This window comes from Zonotrichia leucophrys, chromosome 4 (assembly GCF_028769735.1).
Source record: "Zonotrichia leucophrys gambelii isolate GWCS_2022_RI chromosome 4, RI_Zleu_2.0, whole genome shotgun sequence".
NCBI lineage: Eukaryota > Metazoa > Chordata > Aves > Passeriformes > Passerellidae > Zonotrichia > Zonotrichia leucophrys.
This window is the reverse complement of record NC_088173.1, coordinates 43,664,556-43,690,858: the sequence shown is the minus strand read 5'-3', so window position 1 is coordinate 43,690,858 and position 26,303 is coordinate 43,664,556. Positions and strand designations below refer to the sequence as shown.

Sequence of the window (26,303 nt, the reverse complement as noted above, 5' to 3'; positions counted from 1 at the left end):
CACACCAGTGCTACAAAGCCCAGCTGGAGCTCACTCACAACAGCCCTTGTAAAGGCCCAGATGCTCCTACACCTCATTGCCCACCAGCTGCAAAACAAGGCAGAGAAAAGAAAAAAAGTCTTCCTCCTAAACTGAAGGTGTTGAGATAGTCAGAGGTTAGGAATGGTTCCTCCTCCCCTTCCCCACAGTGAGGATTCCGGGCAGACACACAGCAGAACTCACCTGATATGTTCAAGTTGCCATAGCAAGATTCTGGTCCTTGGCAAGAAAACAGGAAACAACCAACATCAGGTTCCTCCACAAGCCAGAATTTATTTCACTATTTGCATCCTCACATACACAACCCCAAGAAACAAAGTGAGCTGCTTCCAAAAGCGATGTCTAACACACCCAAACTGTACTCTTGGAGATGCAATACACTCCAAGGGACAAATTCTGCTACCCAGTAAAGGAATTATCTGGTATTCAACCTGCAGGCATGGATAGTTCTTTATTCCAGCACAACTCAGAAGCGTTTCTATTTCCATGAGAAGCTGTGAAGTGCTAACTTTACAGAAGAAGGAGAACAGGCACAGCAGGAGCAAAGAGCGGAGCCGGCCCTGCCCGCGGCCCCGCTCCCGCCGCCGCTGCTCGCGCACCTGGGAACTGCGCCTCCCTCCCGGCCATGGTAAATACGCGCCAGCCCCTGACGTCACCGCACCAGCCCGCCGCTGATTGGCGGAGAGCGCCGGAGAACGCCCAGCCCTTCCCGTGGCTACCCCGCCCTCCCCCCGGATCTGCGCAGGCGCGCGCGCGCACGCAGGCACGCACGGGAGCCGCGGTCGCCCGCCCTCCCCCGCCCGCCCGCCCGGCTGTGACACCGCCGCCGCCGCCGCCGCGCCCCGCTCGCCCTGTGCTGCCCGCGCCGCGGGACGCGCCGCCCGAGGGACACGCTCGCCGCGCCCGGCTCCGCGCTGCTCCCGGCGGCGTGGGCGAAAACGCGCCCCGGCCCCGCGCCCCGAGACTTTTGTCCCTTAGGTGAGCGGCGTGGGGGGCGGGGGGCAGGGTAGGCCCCGCCGCGGGCTGTGTTTGTGTGCGGGGCGGGGGCGGCCTTTCAGCGGCCCTGAGGGAGCGGCGCGTGAGGGGCTGAGGGCAGCGGCGGGAACGGTGCTGGGGCGGGCAGCGCCCCGGGGCCCGGCTTTGCCCTTCGCTGCCCGCCCCGGCCGCTGGCTCCCGGCTCGGCTCGGAGCGGGGGGGAGGCGGCTTTTGTTCGCCGTCACCTTGGCGGCTCTTCCGCCTCGCCCCGGGCGGCCTGGGAAAAGCGCCCCCAAGCCCCGCGTTACGCGATGCTGGCTGTGATGTTGGGCCCTGCGGGCGCCGCTTCCTGTCTCATTTCATGGATCGATCCCTGTGCAGGGGCCTCCAGAGGTACGCGGGATTTGGCATAGGCAGGGTGCTGCTGCGCCGGCCTCGGTCGTGCTGCTGAAGCTCCCTTAGCTCCCCACCCTCGGTTCAGCGGGCCCCTCAGCTCTACAAGTTAGCACAGCCGTGGCAACCTGGCTGTGAGGGCTGCCCCAGCTCTGCAGACCTCACCTTTCTGCACTTCCCCTTTCCTCAGTCGTAACCCAGGCTGCTCTGTTTGCACATGGAGTGATATTGCAGAAGTTGTTGTGAGCTCCTTTTATTCTGCAGAGCTGGATACCTTGAGTAGTTTTTTTCTGAGCTGCTCTCGTTTGTCGCCTGAGTTGAGCTCATTGGGTTCTCAGGCTTCTGCCACCCTTCACCTCGGAGGTCACCGCAGTTGCAGTGTGGGTGCCCAGCAGCATCTCCACAACAAATCTTTTAAATCCCTTTGGGTAGCTGGGTGAGCCTGGGTCTTGATCTTAGTTCCAGCTACCACTGCATAAGAGGACTATCACAGGAGGGAAGGAGAGCATATGACATTATTGTTAGTTTCAACCAGTCTCAGTCAGTTGTATGGATGTTGTTATTGTGGCCTTCCGTGCTGGTTTGGCAGCTCCGAAGCCTTTCTGTGTGTTCTTCAGCTGAGTGTACAAATGATCTGCTTTCCTTCCTGCAGAAAGAAGTGTAAAGATGCCCAAGGTACTTGGGAAGAGTTGAGAAGTAGTGGAAGTAATATCGCTCTATACCCAAGTTCTGAATGTAACATGGCTCTGTTACTGTAGCACTGCAAGCGAGTGTAGGATTTGTCAGCTTGGATTGGGAGCTGAGAAGTGGTTGCTGACAAACTGGTGTTTCCTTACTTCTGGCCTTGACTTCTCGTGCGGGAGGCATTTCTGCATCCATTGTGGGTGTGGGTACAGGGCCATGCCTCCCCTAGAAAGCTTGTCATTCTGAAGGATTCCTCCTTCTTGTGAACCCTGGTCGCCTGGATGTCAGAAACATCATCTTGGGTTGCCTTTGGAAGTGTTCTTAGAATCGTCTGCTTGGCAGATGTGGGGTTGCTGTGTGAGATTATGATCTGTATTTGGTGATTTTTTCATAAATCTTTTCTCTGAAAACTGGCTTTAACTGAAGAGAAAACCAAATGTCCATCAACCATGTAACTGCTGATGTCAATATGAGTGTTTCTGAATGTAAAGGAATATGGAACTGAGGATTCAAATTCAGCATCTATTCTCATGCTTAAGGTTATTTCACAGCACTGAAAATACAGTGAGGAACCACCGTACCTTAAAGCACAGTGTTGCATTTGAGTCTTCTGCTGTGGTAGTTGTGGCGCTGGATGCCGCTGCTTTGGAGAGCATTTAACAAATAAAGAATGTGTTGCAACTCAAGTAGCATGAGAAGATGGGTATGTCAGACTAATAGATGTATCTGATGAGACACTAGGAGAAAGGCACTGAACCTGGTCTTGGGTGATGACACAGAGGTGGAAAGGCTCCCCCAGAGCAGATCACTTGTTATTGCTCTTTGGGTGGGGCTTGGCCCTTTGGGCCAATTTTGCACAGCTAAATTGCCCAGAGGATGGTGCCCTGTGACAGCTGTGTGCCTAAGATACAGGGTGCTGTTAAACTCCTCCCAAAAGCCCAAGAACAAACCAAAACTAAAGCAGCCTCTGAGGAGAGCTTGCTTGGAGAGAGCTGCGTGCTGTGCCTTCAGCTCAGCCGGTTCAGGATGCAGCACAGAGGCAAAGGAGATCATAAAGCAAAGGGGCTCTGGTAGGTGACACAGGGCTCCTGGTCCTTGCTGCAGATGAAGGATGCTCCGGGTGCTGGCTGGCAGAGCATGGCACAGGGGTGGTACTGGCAGTACTGGGGTGTGCTCTGGGGCTTCTCATTGCCCTTGCAGGATATTTCTCTTGCAGTTTGTGCTGCTTTGCCTGTCCATGGGCAGTGGACAGGCACTGCCAGGGCAGTGCCAGGGCAGTGTGTGGGATGCCCTGCCTTGGGCCTGCTGGGCCATGGGTTTGGAATTTCAGCTTTATTCCAGGCGTGGCACCGATGGCTTCTCAGAGGTGCGCTTATGGATCGCAGGAGCAAACGCGCCCTGCATGGCATTAGATTTTGCTTGTCTGCTTGTAAGAAATGCAGATTGAAACTGATAATCTGGGTTCAGGACTAACGTGTCCAAGATTGTGAAAGCTGCTGTCCCCTTCCCTTCTGTTGTCCTTCAGCTCCAGAGGTGTGCCAGGTGGCACCGAGTCCCTTGTGGCTTTGCTTAGTGTGCCTGCTGTGTGGGAACATCTTCCTGATTTGCAAGAACATTTTTCTCAAATTTATTTTCGTTTTAAGTGGTGTATTCAAACCTGATTAACAACTTGGACAAGAGTTGCAAGCTTATAGATGTACAAACAAGCCATGCTGTTGCTGATTTCTATAAAATGATAGCTTGATGTCTGTGTGCCTGTAGTTATGAACAAATTGATCTATGGATGACTAGTTCAGAGGATGAAGTTTGCTTGCCAATAAAACAAAATTTTATTTGCTTACAGTTTTTTTTTAAAAACGACTGGTGAAGCCCAAAGCTCTCTGGCAAAGCTTAGAAGTTTCTCTTGATGGAGGTTATGTTCAAGTTGAGGTGATGCTTTCTTCAGCGACTGTCAAAATTCAGTTCAGCTTTGTTCTGGTTTGTTTTCTGTTTCTTTTGCCCAAGTGCAAACTAATGGATGATGATTTGGGTTTGGTTTCTCCTTGCTTTTTTCATTCAGTTAAACAAGAGACAAACACAGCTTAATGAAGTTTTGTGTATAAAGATGATTACAGGTTGAATGATTTTGCATGCTCTTGCTGGAGTGTGGATCTGAGAAGTGATTGTAGTTGATTCTCACGTGCTCCTACACAATTGTCCCCATGTGGGCTGTACCTCATCCCGTCAGCCCTCAGCAGTTTCACCTTGTTGCAAAGGCTGATTCCTTGCTTTATTTGTCATGGCCATTGGAAGGTGTTGGGTGAATTTCAGTACTGTGCAGTTGCTATTTGGAGGAAATTATCTTTTCTGCTTTTGTTTGTTTGCTTATTTTTGCCTGCACATAGCAAATAATTCCTTTCTGTGCCAGTTCTCTCATTGTTTTTGTTCTCCTGAAAGAAATCCTGCCTGTAGGCTGAAGTTATTGTTATAAACTTGAGTCACACCAGTTGAAGTTGCAAGGATGCTTCACTGGTGTGCGTGTGTGTGTGTGTGTGTTCTTTAGTTTTGGAATCACGTTCCTCACCTCTGAGCCTTGGGAAGGAAGAGATTCCATGTTGCATTGTGCCTTTCAGCTCGTGAGTGTACTGCAAAATATTTTGTGTGGCTCCTGATTCTCCTTGGTTGAGGAAAGCACTGGAAATCCAGTGTGCCTTCCTGGTAACAGAGGAACCAGAGATAGTGCCTAAGGTGGAAATGAAACCTTGTCCATGAGTTATTACGTCAGCTGGATGTAGGTAGGAGTGCCTGTGGTTGAGCAGCAGCTGCTTGGCTGTTCCTGGTACCCTGTCCAGGTGGCTTATGGTTTTTGACCATTGTGCATGGTGCAGGGATTATTTTAACAGGACAGTTGTACTATAAAGGAGCCAGCAGATGAGTGTATTTGATTTCTGGTGGGTGCCACCTCAGTGCTGGGATCTCAGACTGAGAGCAGTATTTTGTTTCTGGCTAGTGTGTACCTGAGTGCCTTGAGCCATAAGTTCTCATCTCTCAATGGCTGCTCAGGCTGATCTAAGAGTGTGGCTCATGACATTCAGCTGAGAAGAGCACTCGGAGTCTTCTTTCTTAGTTTGGTGTTCACTGACTCTTGAGTGTGTGCTGATGGAAACTGGAAGTGGAGCTTTTATAGAGTGTTGCTATCAATGGGACTTCCCTTGGTGCCTGGCAATCCATGGACATACTGTTCCTTGTAAATCTGGCCTGTTTGAATTGCTGATGCTCATGCCCTGACTTTGGGCTTACATTTCACTGGTGTGTTTACCTCCAAACCCCTTGAGCCTGCTAAAGCTCGGGTCCTTGACTTCAGGGAGGTGCTGTACTAACTGGCAGATTTACTAACGTGGAGATTTTAATCTTTGGAAAGCCTGGTTTCATGGCACCCAGGTTGCTAGCAAGGAGTACCTCTGATTTTATTTCACTGCCTTTTAATGACCTGGGAGACCCAAACAGTTCGTTAAGGCTCTGCTATCCCTATTGAGATCTTTCAGGAAATAATGAGAGGAAATAACGCTGAGACCAGTGAAGGATTGTACTGAGACATCCTCTAAAATTATGTGATGGTGTCATGTGTGTCAAGCGCCGTGGTGCTGTCACGTGAAATGTGGAAGAGGTGCTGGGCAAGGAAATAGGACAGCTTCCAATGAAGCCAAGATGCAGTGGGATACAGATCTCCTGTAGTGGAATGCCTTGTCACAGATTATGATGTTTTGTACCCAGAGACATTTGCAGTCTTCATTGAGGAATGCCAGAAATTTGTTAACAAGTATGCTTTGCTTCTTGCTATATTCATACGAACGTGTGGTGGCCATCATCTGCTTTTTAACAGGTTCTTCAGAATATCCTGATGAGGCTCCATCTTTGTGTATTATCCCAGGTGCTCAGGGTGTAGATCCTGTTACCAGTCTTGTGTTCATCATCTGCCTGTGAGGCATGGAACAAAAAAAAGGATACTCTCACCTCTAGAATGTGTGAGATGTCCTTGTTTTTTAAGGCTGGTTTCTAAGTAGAATTCCTAGAATTCATATTTTGTTTTCTTTCTTCCTGCTTTGAAAAAAAAAAACAAACTCCAGTGTTTTGGTTAGTTCATTTCAGGGTGGCTTTTTATCTTTTCAAAGCACCTGTTCTGTAGGGGATTTGTATCCATGCACAGGGCTCAAATCTTTGATGTCCCATAGTATTTTGACATTTGGTTCTGTGTCTCATTAGCATAATTACTTCCTCTGGGGCTTCCTGTGAGGCAAAACTAATGCTGTGTTCCAGAGTCTTGGTGACTTATATCTAAGGGTTTGGTTAAAACCCCTATATTATGATAGGATTTTGGATAACCCTGTCATCTGGAGGTTCAAGACTTGTTTTTCAGGCCTTGCCTTGTGCATTACCTGCATGTTCTTGGGACTGTTGTTTCAGGTGTGATTCCTGACTAACTGTATTTGGGGCCATTTCTTGGTATTGTTTTGTGGCTTGGATTAGTGGCTTGAGGTAATTTGGGTTGTCCATGAAGTGTAGACTATTGGAGCCAAGTATGTGGGCTTTTTTCTCCAGAGTTCAGTTATGATGCAGGATCTGACTTGTTCATGGCATTGTTCCTGCGTGTCTTCTGCCTTTATTAGAGGCCTTTCCTAAGCTGAGGTTCATCTCCCAGTTTCACTTCATGTGCTTTATGTGCTGTCTGTCTGTAATTGCAAACAGTCTTTTGTTTGGCCCTTGGTTCAGATTGATGGGTCAAGGTTATTTTGGTTAAAAGGCAAAAATCTTACTCTAGGATTACCTCCCAAGTTGGAAACTTGGATTTTTGACTTGGTCTTCTTTGCCTGTTTCCTTGCATACACAGTAATTTTTGAAGAGAGAAAGTAGATTAAGCATCTGTGTGAGAACTGGAGGGAATTTCGTGATCACAGACAGTGGTAGTTTTAAATGAGCTGGCAAAAGCAACATGTTGGGTACTGGCAAGCCATTAAAAAGTGTTTTAGAGTACTGAGGATTATTTTATGACATGGATGATCTGTAGGACAGTATGGATAAGTAGGAGCATAGCAGGTGGAAGCACGTGGCCCCCTGGAAGTCCTTTCCAACTTAGGAGATGCTATGACAAAAGTGAAATGCAGTTGGGTTGGACAACCAGTACCTAAGGCTTTGGTCATCTCTGGGGCACTGAGATTTCCCTTCCCTGTCCTCATGGAGTGTGGGTCCAGCCCGCATGGTTACTTCATATTGGTACTCTGGCTTCATCTCACAGATGTGACAGTAACCTTCTGAAGCAGAGCTACCAGCTGCTTTAAGTGTGTTCCTGTTTGCTTTGCAGGGCTGTTGAACTGGGCTTTGAAAACATTCATCAGCCAAAGGGATAAGTAAATGGTGCAGGAGATTTTTAACAGGGTTTTTGTTTGTTCATTTCAAGGTGGTTTTTTATGTTTTTCAAAGCACCTGTTCTGTAAGGGACTTTGTACCCATTGTTCCCTTTTCATCAAGGTAATACATGAATAGACTGAAATTTTATTGTTTTTCCAAAAGAGGTGGGAGAGGGTGTCCTGAATTGGTTGAGTATTTTCTAGTGAATTAGGCCCTGTATGCATAACTGTTTCAATCCTAATATCACAATGTTTATCCTTTTATGGGGAAGTTGTGATTCATGGGGGTGCCTTCCAAGTAACATGAATGTTTTCACTTCCAGCGTTTGACACTGAGTACCAAAGAAATGGTGATGGAGAAGCCAAGTCCCCTGCTCGTAGGGCGGGAGTTTGTGAGACAGTACTACACCCTGCTAAACAAAGCTCCTGACTTCTTGCACAGGTAACACTTGCACTCACCAAGTGATAATGTTTGGGAACAAAAGCGTGTCCTGATTGATGTGAATCAGACATTTGTTTCTGAGGATGGGAGAAAAGGAACCTGGCTAACTTCTGGGCTGTTGGAAAACTCTTTCATCTTACTGCTAACTCCCTAGGCTCTAGAACCAAGGCAGCCCATGTGGATGTGGGGCATGTTATCAGGTGATTGCTTTTGTGAAAAGTGTGCTGCTTCTGAGGCGATAAAATGGTAATGTGGACAGATGGCAGAAATGCCTGCGGAGGCTGGATAGATACTCTTGAGCATCTGCCCTGGTGCTGCAGGTGTTACTCTGCTCAGGGACATTCTCTGTCCACTTGAGAGGTGGCACAAGTGGCACTCACAACAGCGCCTGTGGAATTTCTCATAACTACCTCTGCAGAGAAGAGTCCAAGAGGTTTTGATTTGGTTTGGTTTAATCTTACTCAGTTTTGGAGCTGCTTGTGTGAAATGTTTTCTAGCCCCTTGCAGTCCCTGCCACCGCTGTCCCTTTCTTCTGGTCAGGCTCAGATATGGATATTTGCCTTTGTGTTCTTTGGCTGCACCTTTCTTCTGAGTGATATTCTCCAGAGAGGGCGTCCTATGCTTCCTCTTTATCTTGCTGTTAGTCTCAACAGCAGCTTGCTCTCTGCCACAGAAAGATTTGAGTTTCCCTGGTGTCCTGGTGCTTGATGTGCTCTTTGCAGCAGTGAGGGAGTTAGGGCAACAAGTGTTATTGTTTCATCCTACTAAAAGCTTGAGAAGAGCACAGAGGATCCCGTTGCTGGTGATTATCTAAAGCTTGCCCAGGCCTCAGGAGCAGCAGAGATCAGTTGGCCCTCTGAAGGGATATTACTCGATGTGGTTGAATGCCTGTTGCATTTCAGTTGAATTTGTAGGGCTTTTCTGGCCCCTTGACCAGAAGTCTTTAATTCCATTTAATTGCGGGCTCTGCCACCCAGAGACTTTGAGCAGTTCCTTAAAAACAAGTTGAAACTCTTGGTCCCCTGTGAAGGCCTTTGGTAAGAACTGCCGACTTTCAGAGAGATTGCTTTGGAATTTAGAGGGAAATGTTTTAGAGAAAAGATGTTTTCCTATCTGCTTGTGCTCTGCTTCAGCTAAGTTTCTGTATTTCCTTGCTGTTAGGAAGTGCTGGACCATGCTCAAAGTCATGGTTTTGTGGTTGGTACCAAAGAAAACAATCTAATATTTCCCAGAACCTTTCCTGGACATAGTCAAGGGAGTAAAAGTCTCGGGCTTTTATTTCCACAATAGTAGGACTAAAAAGAGTTTCTAAGTTCAGTAGAACAAACCATTGTTGCCACTCTTGTGTGACACTGAGTTCATCAAGGTACTTCATGACAACTTATTTCCTATAAGCCGTACAAGGGTGGATAATAAAGGTGCATATTAGCATCCGTACCTCATGGCTACCACCCCCAAGGCAAAGCATGCTCCTAAATAAAAACACAGGGTGATACAATGTTTCTTTCTATTAATATAAATCTACTGAAAATATATTTGTCACCTGCTTTATAAGCTGACAGTAACAATCCAAATCAAATCAGACTATTGTAGGCTCAAAATGTGGAAATGGAATGAAAGTGCCAAAGGATCTCTGAGATATCTGAAAAATACTGGGAGTGAGTGTACAGAGTTAAATATCAAAACCACTCTCTCAGTGCTGGCCAAGGCTGTGCAGAGAACAGCGTTCAGAGGAGTGGCAGGAGGGCAAGGCAGGGGCTTCTGAGGGTGAGGAACCTTCCAGCCAAAGTGGCCACCTTCCTTAAAGGAAGCAAGCCAAAGGTTGAGGTTGATGTAAGAGTTTGCAGCTACACCTCAGGCAAACTGCATGCTGAATATTAAGTTTGTTCTGGAGCCTCTTGAATCTGTGAAATTTGTGAAATACTGAGCTCTAGAACTTTTGGCTAAAATTCTTTTTGGATTTGGTTCTATCTTTTCACTTCTGTGATTTTTACATCTCTTTGCTTGCAGGTTTTATGGCAGAAATTCTTCTTATGTTCATGGAGGACTGGATGCCAGTGGGAAACCACAAGAAGCAGTGTACGGTCAAGCCGTGAGTATTAAAATTTGTCCTGTAATCCTTGTTAATGTTCAGAATAAACAAGGTTTTTTCTTCACCAGTGACTTTGACTTTCTTGCCTGGTGAGTAATGGATTGTGATACTGTTTCCTGTTCAGAGACAGATAGGAATTTGTTAGCTTGAGGGGTTTTGTTTGCTTATTTCTGCCTTCAGTGGCAGTTGTGTTTGATTCTTCAGCTTTGCATCTGGGCTGCAGAATATACCTTTAGGATGGGAAACAAAATTGAGAGGTCCTGATAGATTTGGGTTACAAATGTATCTTGTTTCAGTTAGCAGTAGTTCCTCAGGAAAGGACTGATCTTTGCGAGTTTCATTCATTCTTGTGTGAGCAGAGTTTTGTTGAAGTGGAACATAACTATGTGAAGAAATGAATGGTTTGACTACTCTGAGAAATAGTTGAATCCTAGTGAAAAAGTTCAGATTTGAAGTTGAGAGAGCTCAGGAAGACTGTTCTCAGTGAAAGAGAACACTCTTTCACTTGTTCTCACTTGTTGATTCCTGTATGTATGTTTTGAGCCTCAGAGGAGTGCTCTTTTGGGGTTAGTTGAGACTCAGCGAGGTAGAAGGTGTAAAGCTCTGTACAGAATTCAGTGCAGCTGAACTGTGTCTGTCTGTTTGTAGGAGATCCACAAGAAGGTGATGTCCCTGCAGTTCAGTGAGTGCCACACCAAGATCCGTCACGTGGATGCCCACGCCACTCTGAGCGATGGCGTGGTCGTGCAGGTCATGGGAGAGCTGTCCAACAACGGGCAGCCCATGAGGAAGTTCATGCAGACTTTTGTGCTTGCTCCAGAAGTAAGGATGTGTGAGATTGTGCCACACTTCAGATAATGGTGGAAAAATCTGACCTCACCTGTAGCTACCATTTGTCATACTGGGACAGAAAATAGGATAGGCTTTAAAAAATAAATAGGATCTGGATCTAAAAAAAAATAGGATCTGGCTTTCAAACTTGGTCTGCAGAGTACCATTAAATGCGTCACAGAGTGTGAGTGCAGAGAAACTAGTGTATTGGACCCATCCTGAGCTGTTTTATTTCCTTGGACTTGAAATGTTACAGCAGTAATACAAAGAAAATTGAAGCTTGCATTTAGGAGCTGCCATTGGCAAAAATAATTTCTTTGAAAAACAAGATTCAGCTCTGTAGATCAAATCTCTGCTGTAGTGGTGTAGTTTCCTGTCTAATGGCAAAGGGGAGTATGGGATGCACAAGTTACTGCTCACATTTAGCTCTTGGTGAGAGCAAAGCTGTGCACAGGTAGAAGGTGTCTTGTGTTCTTTCTGCTGCATCACAAACTAATGTGTGGTTGGAGATTAATGTTTTAGGTTCATGTTGAAGTTCTTCATTGTTTCCCTGCCCAGTGCTGTAAGCATATGGCCACCCTGTGGAAGTTCAGGGTTTTCATTGCAAAGTTTTTGTAGTAGAGACAATTGAAATTCCTCAATGAAACTCAGGGGCTGTACACTTAGTTAAAATCTATGATTGCTGTGACTTAGCAGAATTAGCAGATTTTATTCTGCTTCAGACTTCCTTTTTCAGTTGGGCAGAAGCTATTGTTCAATTGTGTGCCTAGAGAAAAAGAAAATAGCTCAGAAAGTAACTTAGTGACATAGTCCTATTGCATAGTGTCAGTGTGTACCCCGAAACTTAGGTCTGTGGTCTGTCCTTGAGTTGTCTGCTGATACTCCATGTATGCTAACCACTGCATGTTCCTCTTTTACAGGGATCTGTTCCAAACAAGTTCTATGTCCATAATGATATCTTCAGATACGAAGATGAAGTATTTGGGGATTCAGAAGGAGAACTTGATGAAGGTGAGAAGGACTCGTGTGTAGGGTTTGTGTCATTCTTGTTCCTCTCTCTGTGTGCAGAGCTGCCAGAAGTGTTTGTGGAGATGTTGGAATGCAAACTGTGTTGCCTGCTGTGGGGCACAGAGGTAGTGTTACTGAAGTTCTGTGGTCCATAATGTTCTGGAAAATGAAGTCCTGTAGTAGTGCTGTGTTCCCTGAAGGGATGAACTGGCTCACAGAGGGTGAGGCTTGACAGAGAATGGAAGCAGTGAGCAGCAGGACTTCTGCTGGCATAGCTGCAGCAGGCACACTTGTGTTCTGTGGTCAGTCAAATTTGTGTGCAATTTGAAGAAAAGTCTTTACTGGTTTTCAGGTATGACACATAGTTCATTTTCATGTCATCCTCACACTCAGTAATACATTGCTACTTTAGGGCTGAAATGGACCTGAGTTGGGCTTTTTCCCCTCTGTTCAATGAGACACAGCAAATTACAGTGTAGCCAGAACATGTGTACAGGTATTCACTGGGTGGTTTCTCGAGTTTGTTCGTCTCATTTCTGTGGAACAAAGCATTTTAGGCAATCATCCTTGTATTTGAGCTTCATCTTCTTAGTCTGAGGCACTGAGATTTATGAGGTAATAGTGCAGTTTTTCTCTTTCACTGCCACCATACGAAAAAGCACCTGCTGCTTTAAAAGAGCCCCAAACCTCCTCCCTGAACTTCCTAGCAGTAATATGCCTCTGGTTTCCTCTTTTTGTGTGAATCATAAACAGCCCAGCCTCTTGACTGAGAGGCAGCCTCTTCCATTCTTTTTTTGCTGCTCATTTTACCACGTATTGTTGGTAAAGCTTTATTTTGATTGCTGCTAACTTAATATGCTTTTATTTTACTGCGGCTTGTGTACGCATGTGGAGATCCATAAGAGATGACAAGTTGGTTTTTTTGTGTCAGAATCTGAGGAAGAGGTGGAAGAAGAACAGGAGGAAAGACAACCATCACCTGAACCTGTGCAAGAGAATGCAAGCAGTACTTATTATGAAAACCATCCTGTAACGTAAGAAGTCCTTTTTATTATATGAAGTTGCTTTCTTAATAAAAACCACAGACAGAATTGCTTTGGCTTTAGGTTCTGTATGTGATTTAACTGGTTGTTTAGGAAAATTCACTTAGCTTGATAGGGATCTGTGTTAACATTACATTATTTTGAGACATTCCTTCTTTATTGAAGAGAAGAAATGGGGTATTCTTTAATGTTTGTTAGTTATTTTCACTTCTGGTCTCAAAAGTGAGATGAAAAGGGAGCCACCCCCATGTATGTACAAACTTAATGGAATCTTTGTAATCCAGACTTGGACCAGAAGGTTTGGTATGATGTGACTTAGGTCACAGGTACGTTAGCAAAAGGATGGCTGATGAAACACAGACTAGTTTGAGTTGGAAGGGACCTTTTAAGGGTCATCTAGTCCAACTCCTTGCACTGAGCAGGGATATCTTGGTATGTTACTCAGATTTGGGGATCACTTGGAGCTGAGAGAAGGATGTACTTTTTGAAAGCCTGCTGTTCATCTTTCTTGGAAAAATAGGTCTTTGTCCTGAGTGTCTGCAAATCTAAGCCAGATCAAAGAAAAAAATATATTTATGGTTTTGTAAGAAAAATACAACCAAATAACCCCCCACAAATACAAAGAAACAAACAACACCAAACCCTGTGCTTTTTATGAAACATAGGAGTGGTGTTAGGATGGTCAGATCTGACTTTCTGTTTCCCCTATTAAAAAATCATGTATAACATCACTAGACAATACCTGCTGTGTGCATCAGTGGTAATACTAAACACAAGTCATTTAATGCTTCTCATGAGAAATATGATGGAAAAGTGGTGGGATTCTGGCAGGGGTTTGCTCAGGATAATGCAGTAAGTTTTGGGTGCCTGAGAGCACAAAGTCAGGTCGTGTTTTGGGGTTACTGTGTCATTTGGAAAGGGGCTGTAAAGGCATTGATCATCATGAAGTCACTTGGGCAGTGGTGGCCTGCAGCTGGAGCTGCAGAGACAGAGGTGACTGGAGATAAGGTAGCATTCTGGGTGGCTGGAGAGAGGGGATGTTCAGATCCCCTACCTTTCAACCACACAGAGCACAGAAGTTGAATATGATTTTCTGTAGATGGGACTCACAGCTGCTTTGGTAAGGAAGCTGTGTAGCATTTTGGTAAAGGAACAGTAGGTTTCATTCCAGAATTGGCCTTGGTTATGTGTGTAGCTTAATCGTCCATTGGTCCTCACTGTGTTCGTGTTCTTTTAGAAGCAGCGGTGATTGATTTGAGCACCTCTTCTCCAGGGTTAAAAGGCTGTGTGATTCTCTGCAGAGAACTGTAGAAATGTCTTTGCTTCAGCGCAAGTAAAATTTGGTTTTGTACCCGGCAGGGGAGTACAGCTTCACTTCCCACTGTACTGTATACGTACAGACCCCATTGTAGCAAATGGAGACACAGCGATCTTTTTCATAGCAGGGCTGTTGCCATAGCACAGCTTACAAAGTGTGACAAAATGCAAAGCAATTGATAAGCTCATCAAATGCATTTGGCTATTGTAGCAATGGGATAGAGGAGGCACTGGAAGAATCTTCTCATGAACCTGAGCCAGAATTGGAATCTGAAACAAAAGCTGAGGAGCTGAAAGCTGAAGTGGAAGAAAAGACCCTTGAGGAACTAGAAGAGAAATCTCCATCTCCACCTCCTGTAGAACCTGTTTCGCTACCGCAAGAACCACCAAAGGTTAGTTACAGGTCACATCTGTGCTACTAAGTGCAGATGAAAACTGGATTGGCCTTTAAACTTTGCCTTTTTGGGTGCCTAAACTGGTACCTCTCTTTAGTGTCATGCTGTATGAACAACTAGGCTTGACCTTTGAACTTGTAAAAATGTGAAGTTTCACTAAAATAGAGATGTTATTTTAAAGTGCTGCTCATCACCTATGGTAGATGTTAAGCTCTTCTTGTAAATTGTGTGTGTGGGTATATGCATGTGTAGACATTTTTAATTGTGCAGTTAACATGTTAAGAAAACACCTGTGGCTACCACTGCCAAAAATCTCATACAATGGGAACCGCTGCTTTTTCCTTGAAAATACATGGAACACACTGATGCTTGTGGGATTGCTGCAGCCTAGGTTCAAAACCAATGTGGGGGCACTGAGTGTCTCCTGGAGGCAGGATGCCTAATCTTAGAAACCAGAGTGCGCATGGTGCATCCTTTGGTCTCTGGTGTGGTTAACCCTGCGGGCTTGCAGAGTGCTGGGAGCAGCCAGGGAGAGCTGGAGACAGGTCATTTTCTAGCTCCAGCATGTCTCCCATATTTTTTTCCAGTCCTTTTTCTCTTCTCCATTTTTGATTGTAACTTCAGGCATCTGCTCCCTTTCTTCATGCAAAAGACACTGAACACTGCAGGGTTTTCAGCCCTAGGTTTGGTTACATGATGGAAAGCAGTTGTCTGGGAATGCTGAGGGCACTGGGCTCACTCAGGTAGCGACAGTGGGCACGGTACACACTTGTTCCATGCCATTGGAATCCACAGACAGCTGGGACTGCAGACCCTTCTGTACCTCCATTGTATGCTTGCGCAACCATTATTTAATAGTCAGATATGAACCGAAAGTGTGTTTTTAGCAGCCAAGTTTCCCTGTAGGAATGTCAGTGGTTTGCCGTGATTAGTAGCCTAGGTTTGTTGCATTTCCTGCAGGCTTTCTCTTGGGCTTCAGTGACCAGTAAAAACCTGCCTCCTAGTGGTACTGTTTCTTCCTCTGGAATTCCACCCCATGTTAAAGCACCAGTCTCACAGGTAACCCATCTGTGAACACCTTGGATTGTCTCATTACTTCTGCAAACTGCTTCAGTTTTTTAAATTAACAGATCAACTTGTTTGACTTAAATTGCACAAATTAATTGTGTGTTAAATGTTAATGCACTCACCTCCTTGTCACAAATAAAGCCACGAATGTGTAACTGGTGGAACTTTGGGTGATGGTAATGTTAAAATCTGGCCTTGTGGAAACAGGAAATCACTCCTGGGGTTTTTTACCTAACTTAATGGCTTGGTTTAAAGGGGAAACACCAATTCCTAACAAAATGTTACTTTTCTGAAGTGTGTTTGAAAAGGGCATTGGTGGAAGTGGCCCAGCAGTAAAAAGAGAGTGCATCATTTCTGAGGTGCAAGATTGCCTTGAAAGGCTAACATCCACAGGCCTATGCTGATTTCATTATCCATGGATAATCAGCTTATCACAGAACCCTGTACCAACTTATGACTGTGTGAGGAATGGAAGGATTCTCATTTCCTTTCCTGGACAATGCTATCTTCCCATTCCTAGGTTGACTGGGTGAGGAGGGAAAAGAGGAGAGCGAGTTTGACCCAGTGGCAACTCATGTCCTGCTCATGCCAAGGTGGTGTGAGACCTTCTGAGACTCTCAATTCAGCTTCCTCCATCTGTATGAAAGTGCTCAAACCAGAAAATATGTCCTTGACCCCATGCATTGACAGGGTGTGCTGGAGTGCTGTATCTTGAGTTGCTCCCGTCCAGCCTTTGTGTGAGGCTGCAATTTTCAGTAGAATAGCTGTGTTGCTGCAGCTGTTCCTCTTGCACTGGTTTCTTCTCAATTTTGTGGTAACAGAGAGATCTCTGTCTAGGACTAGCCTTCATGCTTTAAATGTATGTTAAAAAGGAAGCAGGGAAGAAAAAGAGAAAAATGTAAGAAAATTAACCAAAAAAACCCAACACCCTACGTGGTGTTGCTTCTGGTCTGCTGGGACTATCAAGGACATCAAATAATGGCTATGGAATGATTTGGGAAGTCTGCTGTCTTCATCAGCTTTGAATACCTAGGTGGTATTTAACCTGTAAAAACTGGGTTTTCTAGTGCACGATAGATTTTCCTTACAAAAAGCCAAAATTAGTTTTAATTTATTTGCCACAGAAAAGGTGGATGGTTGTAATGTGGCTGCAAAAATAATTTCAAGTGATCTGTCCAAGAGAGCAGGAGATAGTTTATAGATGTCCCCTTAAACGCCTCTGTCGCTTGTTGTGCTTTGTGCCTTTTGATTTCTGTATCTTTGACTTTGTGTTTTAAGTAATGGTGTGTGGAAGTTTCTGAACAATACTGACATGGCAGGAATTTCAGCTCTTCTGTAGCTGGAATTAGTCAGTTCTGAGCTCTTTTTCTTGAAAATATTTTAGACACAGTGTGTAGAAGTCGGGTAGAAGAGGCACCTGGACAAGGAGCTGCAAATCAGTAGCAGCTTTTTCCTATTTTCAGGGATCCTTTAGTGCCAGACACTGTGCATGTAAACAAGGACAGAAGATGCCCTGGTGGGTGGGTGAGTGGCTCCTTTGAGATGCTGTTGTAGCTGGTGTCAGTGATGTTACAGAGAAATAACTGCTCTGCTCACTCTTTTCTCTGCATCACTCCAGTTTCCCCCCCTCCCCACTATTAAGTTAAAAATACAGCCCCTGTAGTGTTAACTCCTCAAAGGACTGCATATGGGTTGTTCTGGATACAAACTGGTTCAGGGCTGGTTCCTTACAGCTGTGGAGTGAAATAGGTCAGCATTTCTTGCTCTTTTTCTAATTGTAGATTATTAGAAATCAGCCTGCCTACATTGATAAACTAGGACTTTTCCTTGTAGCATTTTCAGTTACTTTTACTTCCCATTTTTATTACTGCATTGTTTGTCATAGAGCTGCAGAGAAGCAGGGGTAGGCAGGGCCTGATTCTTGTCTTTTGGGGAGAGTCCCTTCCCCTCCCCATGTGAGCTCCTGAAGAGAAGAGACGGAGCCCCCTTTCTTTAATGGCTGTCAGAGCTCTGCTAGGCTGAGGTTTGTGGCATTCTTGGCTCCTGTGGTAATTGGGGTTTCTTGAACTCCTTACTCAGTGTCCTTCCGTCCACTCTGTGCTTGCTGGGACATGCTGGAAGATGTAAGTTGCAATGAGCTGCTGCTTGGGCTGCAAATGGCAGCCGTGATCTTGTGCTGCTGCCAGTTGTGGCAGTGTTTTGGGGAGCAGAGTTCTGTACAAGGGCTTTCCTCTTGAGGCACTGAGGCAGCCTTTTTCTGTGGGAAAGGATGGGACTCCTTAGAAAACAACCAGAGAGATCAGTGACACACAAAGCAGGCAGGTTCAAGGTTGCTGGGATACTTGGGATTTAACAGCAGGACATCAGTGATTTAGTAAGAGTTTAAGCCTGATAGCCATGAGTATCCAAGAAATGGGGCTCTGAAGGTATCAAGTTTTGCTCTTGAGGTGTAATTTATGATGTTCTCAAGATATGTAAGTGAAAGATGGCAGAGGAGCTCCAGTGACTCTCAAAATAGAAGGGAGCAAGATTTAACAGGAAGACTGATTTTCCAAGCTTGTTCTTAAAGATCCTAGAAGTGTTGTAAGGACAGACTACTGCCTACCTGCATGGAGCACAAGTGACAGGAGGGTTAAGACATTTGTTGGGTGTGTAACACTTGCATGTTGCATGTGAAATCCGGGTTTTTTTCCCCTGGGAAGTGCTCTGTCTGGAGGTACCAGCTGCCCTGAGTCCTTAAAGGAAAATAAGGGAGATGTTTAATATAAACTACTTCTCCCCAGCAGTCTGGGCCTATAGCTGTTCACCTTGTGTTTAATCTTACTTGCAGGCTACTTGTGTATTTTTGTGCTCCTGAGGATAATTTTGTTTTTCGAGATAAGAACCCAGCAAACCAGCAGCTGCTTAACTGTTGTACAGAAATGGAATTTCAAAAATGTTGGGAATTGGTTCAGTGACCAGTAGTCTGCATAGAAACATTTTTATTGTTCTGTCTATTTATCATAAAGTAAATTTTTAGCTTGCAAAAAATGGGAATGGGTGTTCTAGTACCTGAATATGAAGGGTGTACTTTGAGCATCATGGTCCTGACATCAGGAAAGGTGAATCTTATCCTAAGAGAGAGTCTGTAGAAACTAATTTCAGGAAATACTTCCAGGGGCTTTTGTTCTCCTCTTTCTTTTTGATACTTTTCATACAGCTGTTCTGCACTGGAGGGAAATAGTTCCTTGGGGACTTGGACAGAACTTTGATATGTCTGTCTCTTTGTGTTCATCTTGGACTACTTCCTAATCCATGAAGTTTGAGCTTGGCTTGAGGAAGCTTAATGCCCTCTACAATTTAAGTCAGGCTGAGGGATTTGTGAATAATGGAACATTGGGGTCTCAATGCCCTGTCAAACATGGAAAATTCCCCTTAGCCATGTTTTGGGGAGATGCTCTGATTGAGAGATGTTTGCTTTGCACATTTTAACAGTGATAAACGAACACTGCAGTCCTGGATTGGTACAGAGGAATTTAGACAGGTGAAAAAACCCCAAACACATTGACACCGATGTCTATCTTCCAGAGTTTGTTTTGTGCATGCCACTTACCCATGTCTTGTGTTGTGGGGGTTTTTGTGAGTTTGGGGTTTTTGTTGGTTTATTTTTTTACCAGCTCAGTGTTAAATAATGCACATTCTCCTCTTTTAGCCAAGAGTGGAAACTAAACCTGAAGCTCAGTCTCAGCCTCCTCGCGTTCGTGAGCAGCGTCCCAGGGAAAGACCGGGTTTTCCACCACGAGGACCTCGGCCAGGTAACGTGGATGAGCTTGTGTGAGTGCTTGGGAAGAGTGAAGGAGAGGTGTGTGCTGAGGTCTTTGTGTACCTGTGTCTGCCTGGCTGATCATGAACTGCCTGTGCCTGCTGCCTTCAGCCAGAAATGAGAGAGCATGATTTGGAGTCCAGGCAGGCTGGAGGGAATATGCTTGTTGCTGCCCCTACATGTGTTCATTCAGGTTTACACACATCTTTTAACCTCAGTGGTTCTGCCTTCTTCTTTGTGTTGACGGTAGGAAGGGGAGACATGGAGCAGAACGAGTCGGATAATCGTCGGATAATTCGCTATCCAGACAGCCACCAGCTCTTTGTTGGGAACTTGCCACACGATATTGATGAGAGTGAACTGAAAGAGTTCTTCATGAGTAAGTAGTGATTCCAGCTGCAGGGACTAAGATGGAAAGCTGGGTTAAAAAGTCAGCTAACACTGATTTGGACTACATGGGTAAGCTGTGACATAGAGCCACACTACAGATGTCTGGAACGAGCAGAGGGTAGAGCTGGCACTGTGGGTTTTCATAAAGTGTCTCTTCCCTTGTGTTTCTCCAGGCTTTGGAAATGTGGTAGAACTTCGCATAAATACTAAGGGAGTGGGAGGAAAACTGCCTAATTTTGGTTTCGTGGTGTTTGATGATTCTGAGCCAGTCCAGCGAATTTTAGTTGCAAAAGTAAGTATTGGCGTTGGGTACTGAGTATCCCCTTCCAGGGATGGACCAAAAGGCCTAAACCTAAACAAGTATTCTGGGCCATCCTAGTTTGCATTACCATTGGCTCTGGCATTCAAAAACAGCTCAAAGAAAAACAGTTTTGACATAGCCATTCTGTCAGGAGTGCTGTGTAGCTTTAAAAGCTTTGCCAGTGTTCCTCAAACTGCACCATGTGGAATTTGGTGTTTTTACCTCTACACAAGTGCTCCATACAGAGCTCAGAACTTATTTTTAGAGAAACTTTAGCTGAAATTGGAACAGGTAACCTTTCAAAGAGCATCACATGGATCTCTGAATTCTGCACCCTGGGGTTGAGAGGAGGGAGCAGGGTTATTTGCAGTTTTGCTTTGAGGAGCTGGAGGGGAGAAAGCAGCGGTTTTCATTTCCATGGTGTGGGAGTGAGACCTAGTAGAGCAATTCTTCAGGAACTCGGACCCTGAAGTGGAAAGACTAAAGCTGGCAGTGAAGAGGCTAAAGACAACGTTGCTTCTGCTTGAGACAAGCACTTTAATTCTTTGGCTGCCCGAGTGAATGTAAGAATGGCATTCCACAGGGCTAAGGCTGCATGCTGCAGGGAACCCCTAACGGGTCATGTTTGAGTTGGGCATGCACGTGCAGGAGGGCTGGTGCCCACAGCCAGTGCAGAGCGTTCGTGTGCCTTGCATGGAAGGGGCTTGGTGCCATGGTGACTAACGTGTGCCTGCCCGCTTTTCCCCACAAGCCCATAATGTTCCGCGGGGAGGTGCGCCTGAACGTGGAAGAGAAAAAAACCAGAGCCGCTCGCGAGCGGGAGACGCGCGGCGGCGGCGACGAGCGCAGGGATCTCCGCCGCAATGAGAGAGGCCCGGGGGGGCCCCGCGGGATAGTGGGCGGCGGCATGATGCGGGACCGGGACGGAAGAGGACCTCCTCCACGGGGTGGCATGGCACAGAAACTTGGCTCTGGACGAGGAACCGGGCAGATGGAAGGCCGTTTCACTGGACAGCGTCGCTGAAGTCTCCACTGTGGGCAGACAGTCTTGGCAGTGGTACATTACCCATCGTGTTTGCATTCTTGTTGATTTTTTTTTTAGCTTTGGAATGTGACACAGCCCTTCTGATCATTTCTTTGATGTGAAAACATCCTTTGGTTTCCAGTTTAAATTGAGGTGGACATTTTTTCCCCAGTTTCACAACAGGAGTCACACTCTTAATTTATAAATGTATACGTGGAGAATTGAAGACTAAAAAATAAAGAAAAAAGAAAAAGAAACAAAAGAAAAGAAAAGACCGGTTAACTATCTGCAACAGAATTTGAACTAAAGGACATGCCCAGTAGAATTCAGGTCCTTTCAGTCAAAAACCCTCTGCTGCACATTTTGTGTAAGTGTTACCGTTTCTGCCTACTACTGTTGGAAACACAAATAGTGCAATTTGTGCAATTGGAGAAGCTTGCCTTTTTTTTTTCCTTCTTAGAACACTCGGCTCCAAACAAACTCGTGTTTACGCACTCATCAAAATGCACTAATGGGTCCTCTGAACTCATTTATACTGACAGCTGCAGGAGGCATCGGAGGGAAAACCTTCATCCTCTTACTCAGAATAGCTTGGGGAACGATGCGGGCATCTGCTCTGCTTGCTGTGACCAACCTCTGTACACACACAAACCTTAATAAGACTACACCTTTGTTCCAGAAGGAGTCCAGTTAGCTGTAACCAGAACCCAGAGTTTCCAAGTCGTAGCCCTGAGTATGCAACAAGTTTGATAGCTCACATCAGATTTTTCTATCTGCCCCTCTTCAGTGCAGGGATGGCTGCTCAACACACTCCTCCTTCCCCTTCCCCCTTCGAGAAGCGTTGTACAGTGAAACTTGTCTTGACTGTATTTGAGTTCTCTGGTAATGTAATAAGCATGATGGTGCCTTCTATGAATACATCATTCCAGTCTTGCTGGTGATTTTGTACAGTATAGTGTATGAAGTACTGTGCTGCAAAGCCAAGCGGCTGCAAAGCATTTAAATAATTGGAAAATTGTATTTAAAAAATTGCAGTATCTTTCAATGAGTAAACGTTGCTAAAATGATCATCCACCTTGCTCTTCAATTAACAAGTTTGCCTGGTTTTTTTGCAGTGGGGGGGAAGGGAGGATGAAGGCATCCATGTAGTCTTCAGGTTGTCTCTTTTCTTTAATCAGTGTCAGAGTTAAAGCAAGTGGAGTTCTAATCTCTCATGGACCTGAATTTCAGAAGTCAGTTGAGAATGGTGGACGCTTCTGGCCAGCTCATAATGGGTAGACCTAAGCATCCTTTGTGAGGGTGAGCTTATCAAACGGGGATACTGCAATTTTCAGAGAACTAAACAGCAGCTCTTACGTTCTTGCATTTTCCAGTTGCACTTTTTTAAAAACTTGTACTCATTTTGCACGTAACTCAGCTGATGTTGACACTGACGTGGCTCTGGCCCTATGGATAGAAAGGAGGCTCTTGTGCAGTGTGACCGGTGGGTTCTCTGTGGCGAGGTGTGGGTGGCTGATGTCCCACGTTCCCACGAGGCGCCGCTGCCGCAGGCAGTGCGGGCAGGCCCAGTGCGGGCCCTGTGCTGAGCCACGGCTCCGGGCTCAGAGCAATCGTGTGTCTGTGCGTGGGCCGGGCAAAGGTGGCACCGCCAACAGCTGCTGCTGAACGTGGAAGGCTTCAAGCTAAAGAAGAGAGGCAATTTCAGCAAAAGCAGGGAGGACATCCTGGCAGTCTGGCTCTGGATTATGCAATCATTTGCTGGTTTGGAGTAATGTGGAGGATTTTGCTCATCTTTTCTGATATGCTAGGCAAGGGGAAGTGGCATCTGTGTCTGTTCTCTCCCAGACTTGAGGTCTTCTGTGTTCCATGGTAAGTCTTGCACTATTTTCATACACTTTCTTTTCTGGGACACATTTATAGCAATTGGCATTTTCATATTTCAGTTTTTTTGTTGAAGGTCTTGCCATTTCAGCTGTTACCTGGAAATCTGTAGTACTTGAACTGCTTGCCACACAGCTCCACTCCTTAGGTTTGAAGCCCTCGGACAAATTGCTGTCATCAGTTAGCAGTTTGCCACCAGTGTGGTTTGTGTAGCCTGGAGGTTCTTTTTTCCTTCTGTAATGCTGTGGTGTTATGCTGCCACCTAATTCATTTGTATGGCAAATGGCACTGGAAATAATTGACAACAGAAACAGAGTAGTAAAAAGAGCTCCTGAGCCATTCTGCTTTTTGGCTTGCTTCTTGTTTGAGTGACACGAACCCTTGGAATATCATCCAGAGAAGTTTACATGGTGATAGCTCACCTGCTGTACTGTGGACTCTTACGTGTTCTTGACCCTCTCAATAGTAAATGTACCTCTTAGAGCAAAGGAAGGGATTCACTGACCATAAATGTTAGTTGCTGATTTGTGAATGGTGGGAGTATTTTGTCATTACGGTTCTACTTCAACAAACTTGGCTGACCATCTTGACTTTAGTAGGTATTTGAGACAGTGGATTACCATCTTTATTGCTGTAACTTGTCGAGCATTATATGCTAGTAGATTCTAGTTTCATTGTTGCAGGTGGAAAGTATTTTTTCTTTTAAGTTTCCATTCTGAATGTGTTTTGACTAAACATGCCAATAAACTACTGATGTCTGCAGCATTTATCCATGTCCCTAATTCTCTTGCATGCAGGTGGCTGTAGAGCCCTGGCACCCCTCACTCACAGAAAAGATTGTAAGAGCATCGTTGCTGACCTGGCCGGGGACAGTGGCAAGCTGCAGCAGCACAGCACCGTGTGCTTTCAAGTGTTTGACTTTGGTGGTTTCTTTCACCTTGGGGGGTGTGTGTGTGTGGCCCAGGGAGGCTGTGAGCTCCTCTGGGACTCCTGAGTTTTGATGGTGCAGAAGTGATTGCCCCCAATTTCCTGTTTTTTTACTTCTTGTGTTTGTTGGCAGTTACCCAAAAAGCTTGGTAAAAGGGTTATTCTTGCACTGCTCATAGATAAGGTGTGGCTGAATCATGGAATCTCTGAAGTTCCTGGTAGTTGCTGTTGGCTGTATCTTGTTGAGGGTATGTCTTGCCTGTAATATTTCCTGATGAAAGGCAGTTAGGAAGTGACTGAAAAGTAATACAGTCTTGTGAGCTGGAATACTGGAATGAAAAACCTGGATCCTGTAGAAGTCCCAGAGTCGCCAAAAACTCAGAGGAGCACCCTCCACAGCTACAAGATGTGCTGATCTCCAGAGATCTCCAGAGAAACATGATCCCCTGTGCCAGTGATGAGGGCCTGCAGCTTTCAGACCTTGGTGCCTTGAGTTGTGAGATAAATTGTGCTAGTTGATGTTATCTGGGCCTGAGGGCAAGGGCAGGAGATAATGTTGTCTCAAACTCCACAGGGTCAGCCAGGACTTGCTTTCGTGCCATGAAGTCTTGTGTATTTCAGATTGTTCAAGAGCACCTTCCATCAGCATCGGAGCTGGCGTGACGGCCTTAGTGCAGGTAAGAGAGGAAATGCCAGGCCAGCTGAGGGATGTCACACAGCAGTGACCTGCTGGCTGCTGCACAGGCCTCACCCATTCCCTGGCAGTGCCCACGCTCGGGTACCTTTACAAAGCCCAGTGCTTGCACAGCAGCCTTTGCAGTACAGTGACTGCTGGGCTTTTACATGTCATGGAGAACTCCAGCTTGGAATGGTGATTTTTTGGACATGGTAAAGGAAGATAACAGGCTGCCTGATAATCCTTGGGAAAGCCATTGATGTCTGCTTAAAGCTTGGCTTCTTGCAAGGAGAAGAAAAGCAGATTAGGAAGTCATTGTCCCTTTGGCTTGTGCTCTGCCTGCTGTTTCCTGGGCCTGAGCTGAAAGGAGACATCTTGGTAACAGTGGTGCAGCGCTTGCTGTTCCCTGGGAAGGGTGGGAACTGTGGCAAGTGCAGTGTGTGTGTGTAGGAATTAAAGCTGAGAGCAGCTCTTGCAGACACAATGTTCCTCTTGGCTGCCTTGTTGCAGTAGGGGCTTCATTGCTTGCCTGTCCCTTACTCTGGAGTCCCTGAGTGCCCTAAGAGGTGATGCTGAGTCGTTTATCCAGAACTGGTCCAGTGGGACACCAAGGAGTGGGAGTTCCCTGCCCTCAGGAGCCCATATTGCCCTGCAGCCCTCACAGCCAGCAAGTCCCAAAGTGCAGCTAAACAAGGGCTGCTCTGGGTAGTTTGTGGTCACATTTGTCCTAAGAGACCAAGAGCACACATTTGGCTGTTGTGTGACCTCCTGGTCACTGTGCCCTGCCAGAAGCCAGTAAGGAGTGGGTGTGTTCTCTGCCTGGAGCACATATGAGGGGTGTCTGTCTGGGACAGAGTGGGTCATTGTGGGATCAGGACCAAGTCCCTTCACTGGCTCAGACCACTCCTCAGCAAAGAGGAGAAACACGAGCCTGTCAGGGCACGTGCAGAGCGCAGGAGCTCTGCCAGAGCCTCTCCTGGAGCATCACAGGGGCAGCAAGAGCTGCTGATGTTTCCCCGAGGAGGAGCACTTGGACTTTGCCTGGCATGTCGGCCTCTGCTGATCTGCAGGCAGGCATTGCTGTGCTGGGGGCAGAGGAGGGCTGCTCTGTGCAAAGCTGGCTCAGTGCCCCCGTGCTGCCCCAGGCCTCCGGCTCCATCGACCTGCTTACAGGAAGGAATAAAGATTCTGCAGGTAAGCATCGACCAAGGATTGTGTTCTTGTGCAATAAAACATGCTGCAGAATGAGCCTCTTCATCACAGCGGGCTGCAGGGTGTGACACCCGTGTGTTACTGCTGGGTTCAGGACAGGAATTGGGCTCATGTGAAATGCGACCCGGCTGCCCCCTCTCCACGCCGGGCCTCTGCCAGCAGCGGCCGTTCGGGAACGGGGAAGAGCTGGTATCGCTTCTCGCCGGGAATGATCAGGGACCAAACCTGGCTGCCACGGGTCCCGTTCCGGGAGCGGGCAGGGCCCTACAGGGACACAGGGAGCCGTAGCTCGGGAAGCGCCGCCGTGGGGCCGCAGCACCGGCTCGGCTGCGTTGGGATGCGCTCGGGGGCGCTGCCTGCAGTACCGGGGCGCGTCCCGCAGGGGGCGCCTCGGCGGGGGCTGCGCCGCGGGGCGGGGC

General features: G+C 46.3%; 1 protein-coding gene across 2 annotated transcripts; it reads left to right on the top strand.

The window, feature by feature from the left end:
* The first annotated feature begins 841 nt into the window (after positions 1 to 841).
* Positions 842 to 23,834, top strand: G3BP2 (G3BP stress granule assembly factor 2). Of its 2 annotated transcripts, XM_064711485.1 has the most exons (12): positions 842 to 1,017; positions 7,799 to 7,917; positions 9,928 to 10,009; positions 10,658 to 10,831; positions 11,761 to 11,851; positions 12,780 to 12,882; positions 14,420 to 14,600; positions 15,564 to 15,662; positions 19,363 to 19,465; positions 19,724 to 19,852; positions 20,037 to 20,155; positions 20,916 to 23,834. In XM_064711485.1, the coding sequence occupies exons 2-12, from the start codon at positions 7,823 to 7,825 to the stop codon at positions 21,186 to 21,188; spliced, it is 1,449 nt and encodes a 482-aa protein (XP_064567555.1). In that variant the 5' UTR covers positions 842 to 1,017; positions 7,799 to 7,822; the 3' UTR covers positions 21,189 to 23,834. The 2 variants fall into 2 exon arrangements, with proteins under 2 accessions (XP_064567555.1, XP_064567556.1); XM_064711486.1 differs by lacking the exon at positions 15,564 to 15,662.
* Positions 23,835 to 26,303: the final 2,469 nt, after the last annotated feature.

What these genes read in the sequence shown, in the direction of transcription:
- G3BP2 (XM_064711485.1), top strand. Translation starts at nt 7,823, where the DNA reads ATGGTGATGGAGAAGCCAAGTCCCCTGCTCGTAGGGCGGGAGTTTGTG. An exon ending in GCTCCTGACTTCTTGCACAG is followed by an intron (nt 7,918 to 9,927) that starts GTAACACTTGCA and finishes CTTTGCTTGCAG; the next exon opens with GTTTTATGGCAGAAATTCTT. An exon ending in TATGAAAACCATCCTGTAAC is followed by an intron (nt 12,883 to 14,419) that starts GTAAGAAGTCCT and finishes TGGCTATTGTAG; the next exon opens with CAATGGGATAGAGGAGGCAC.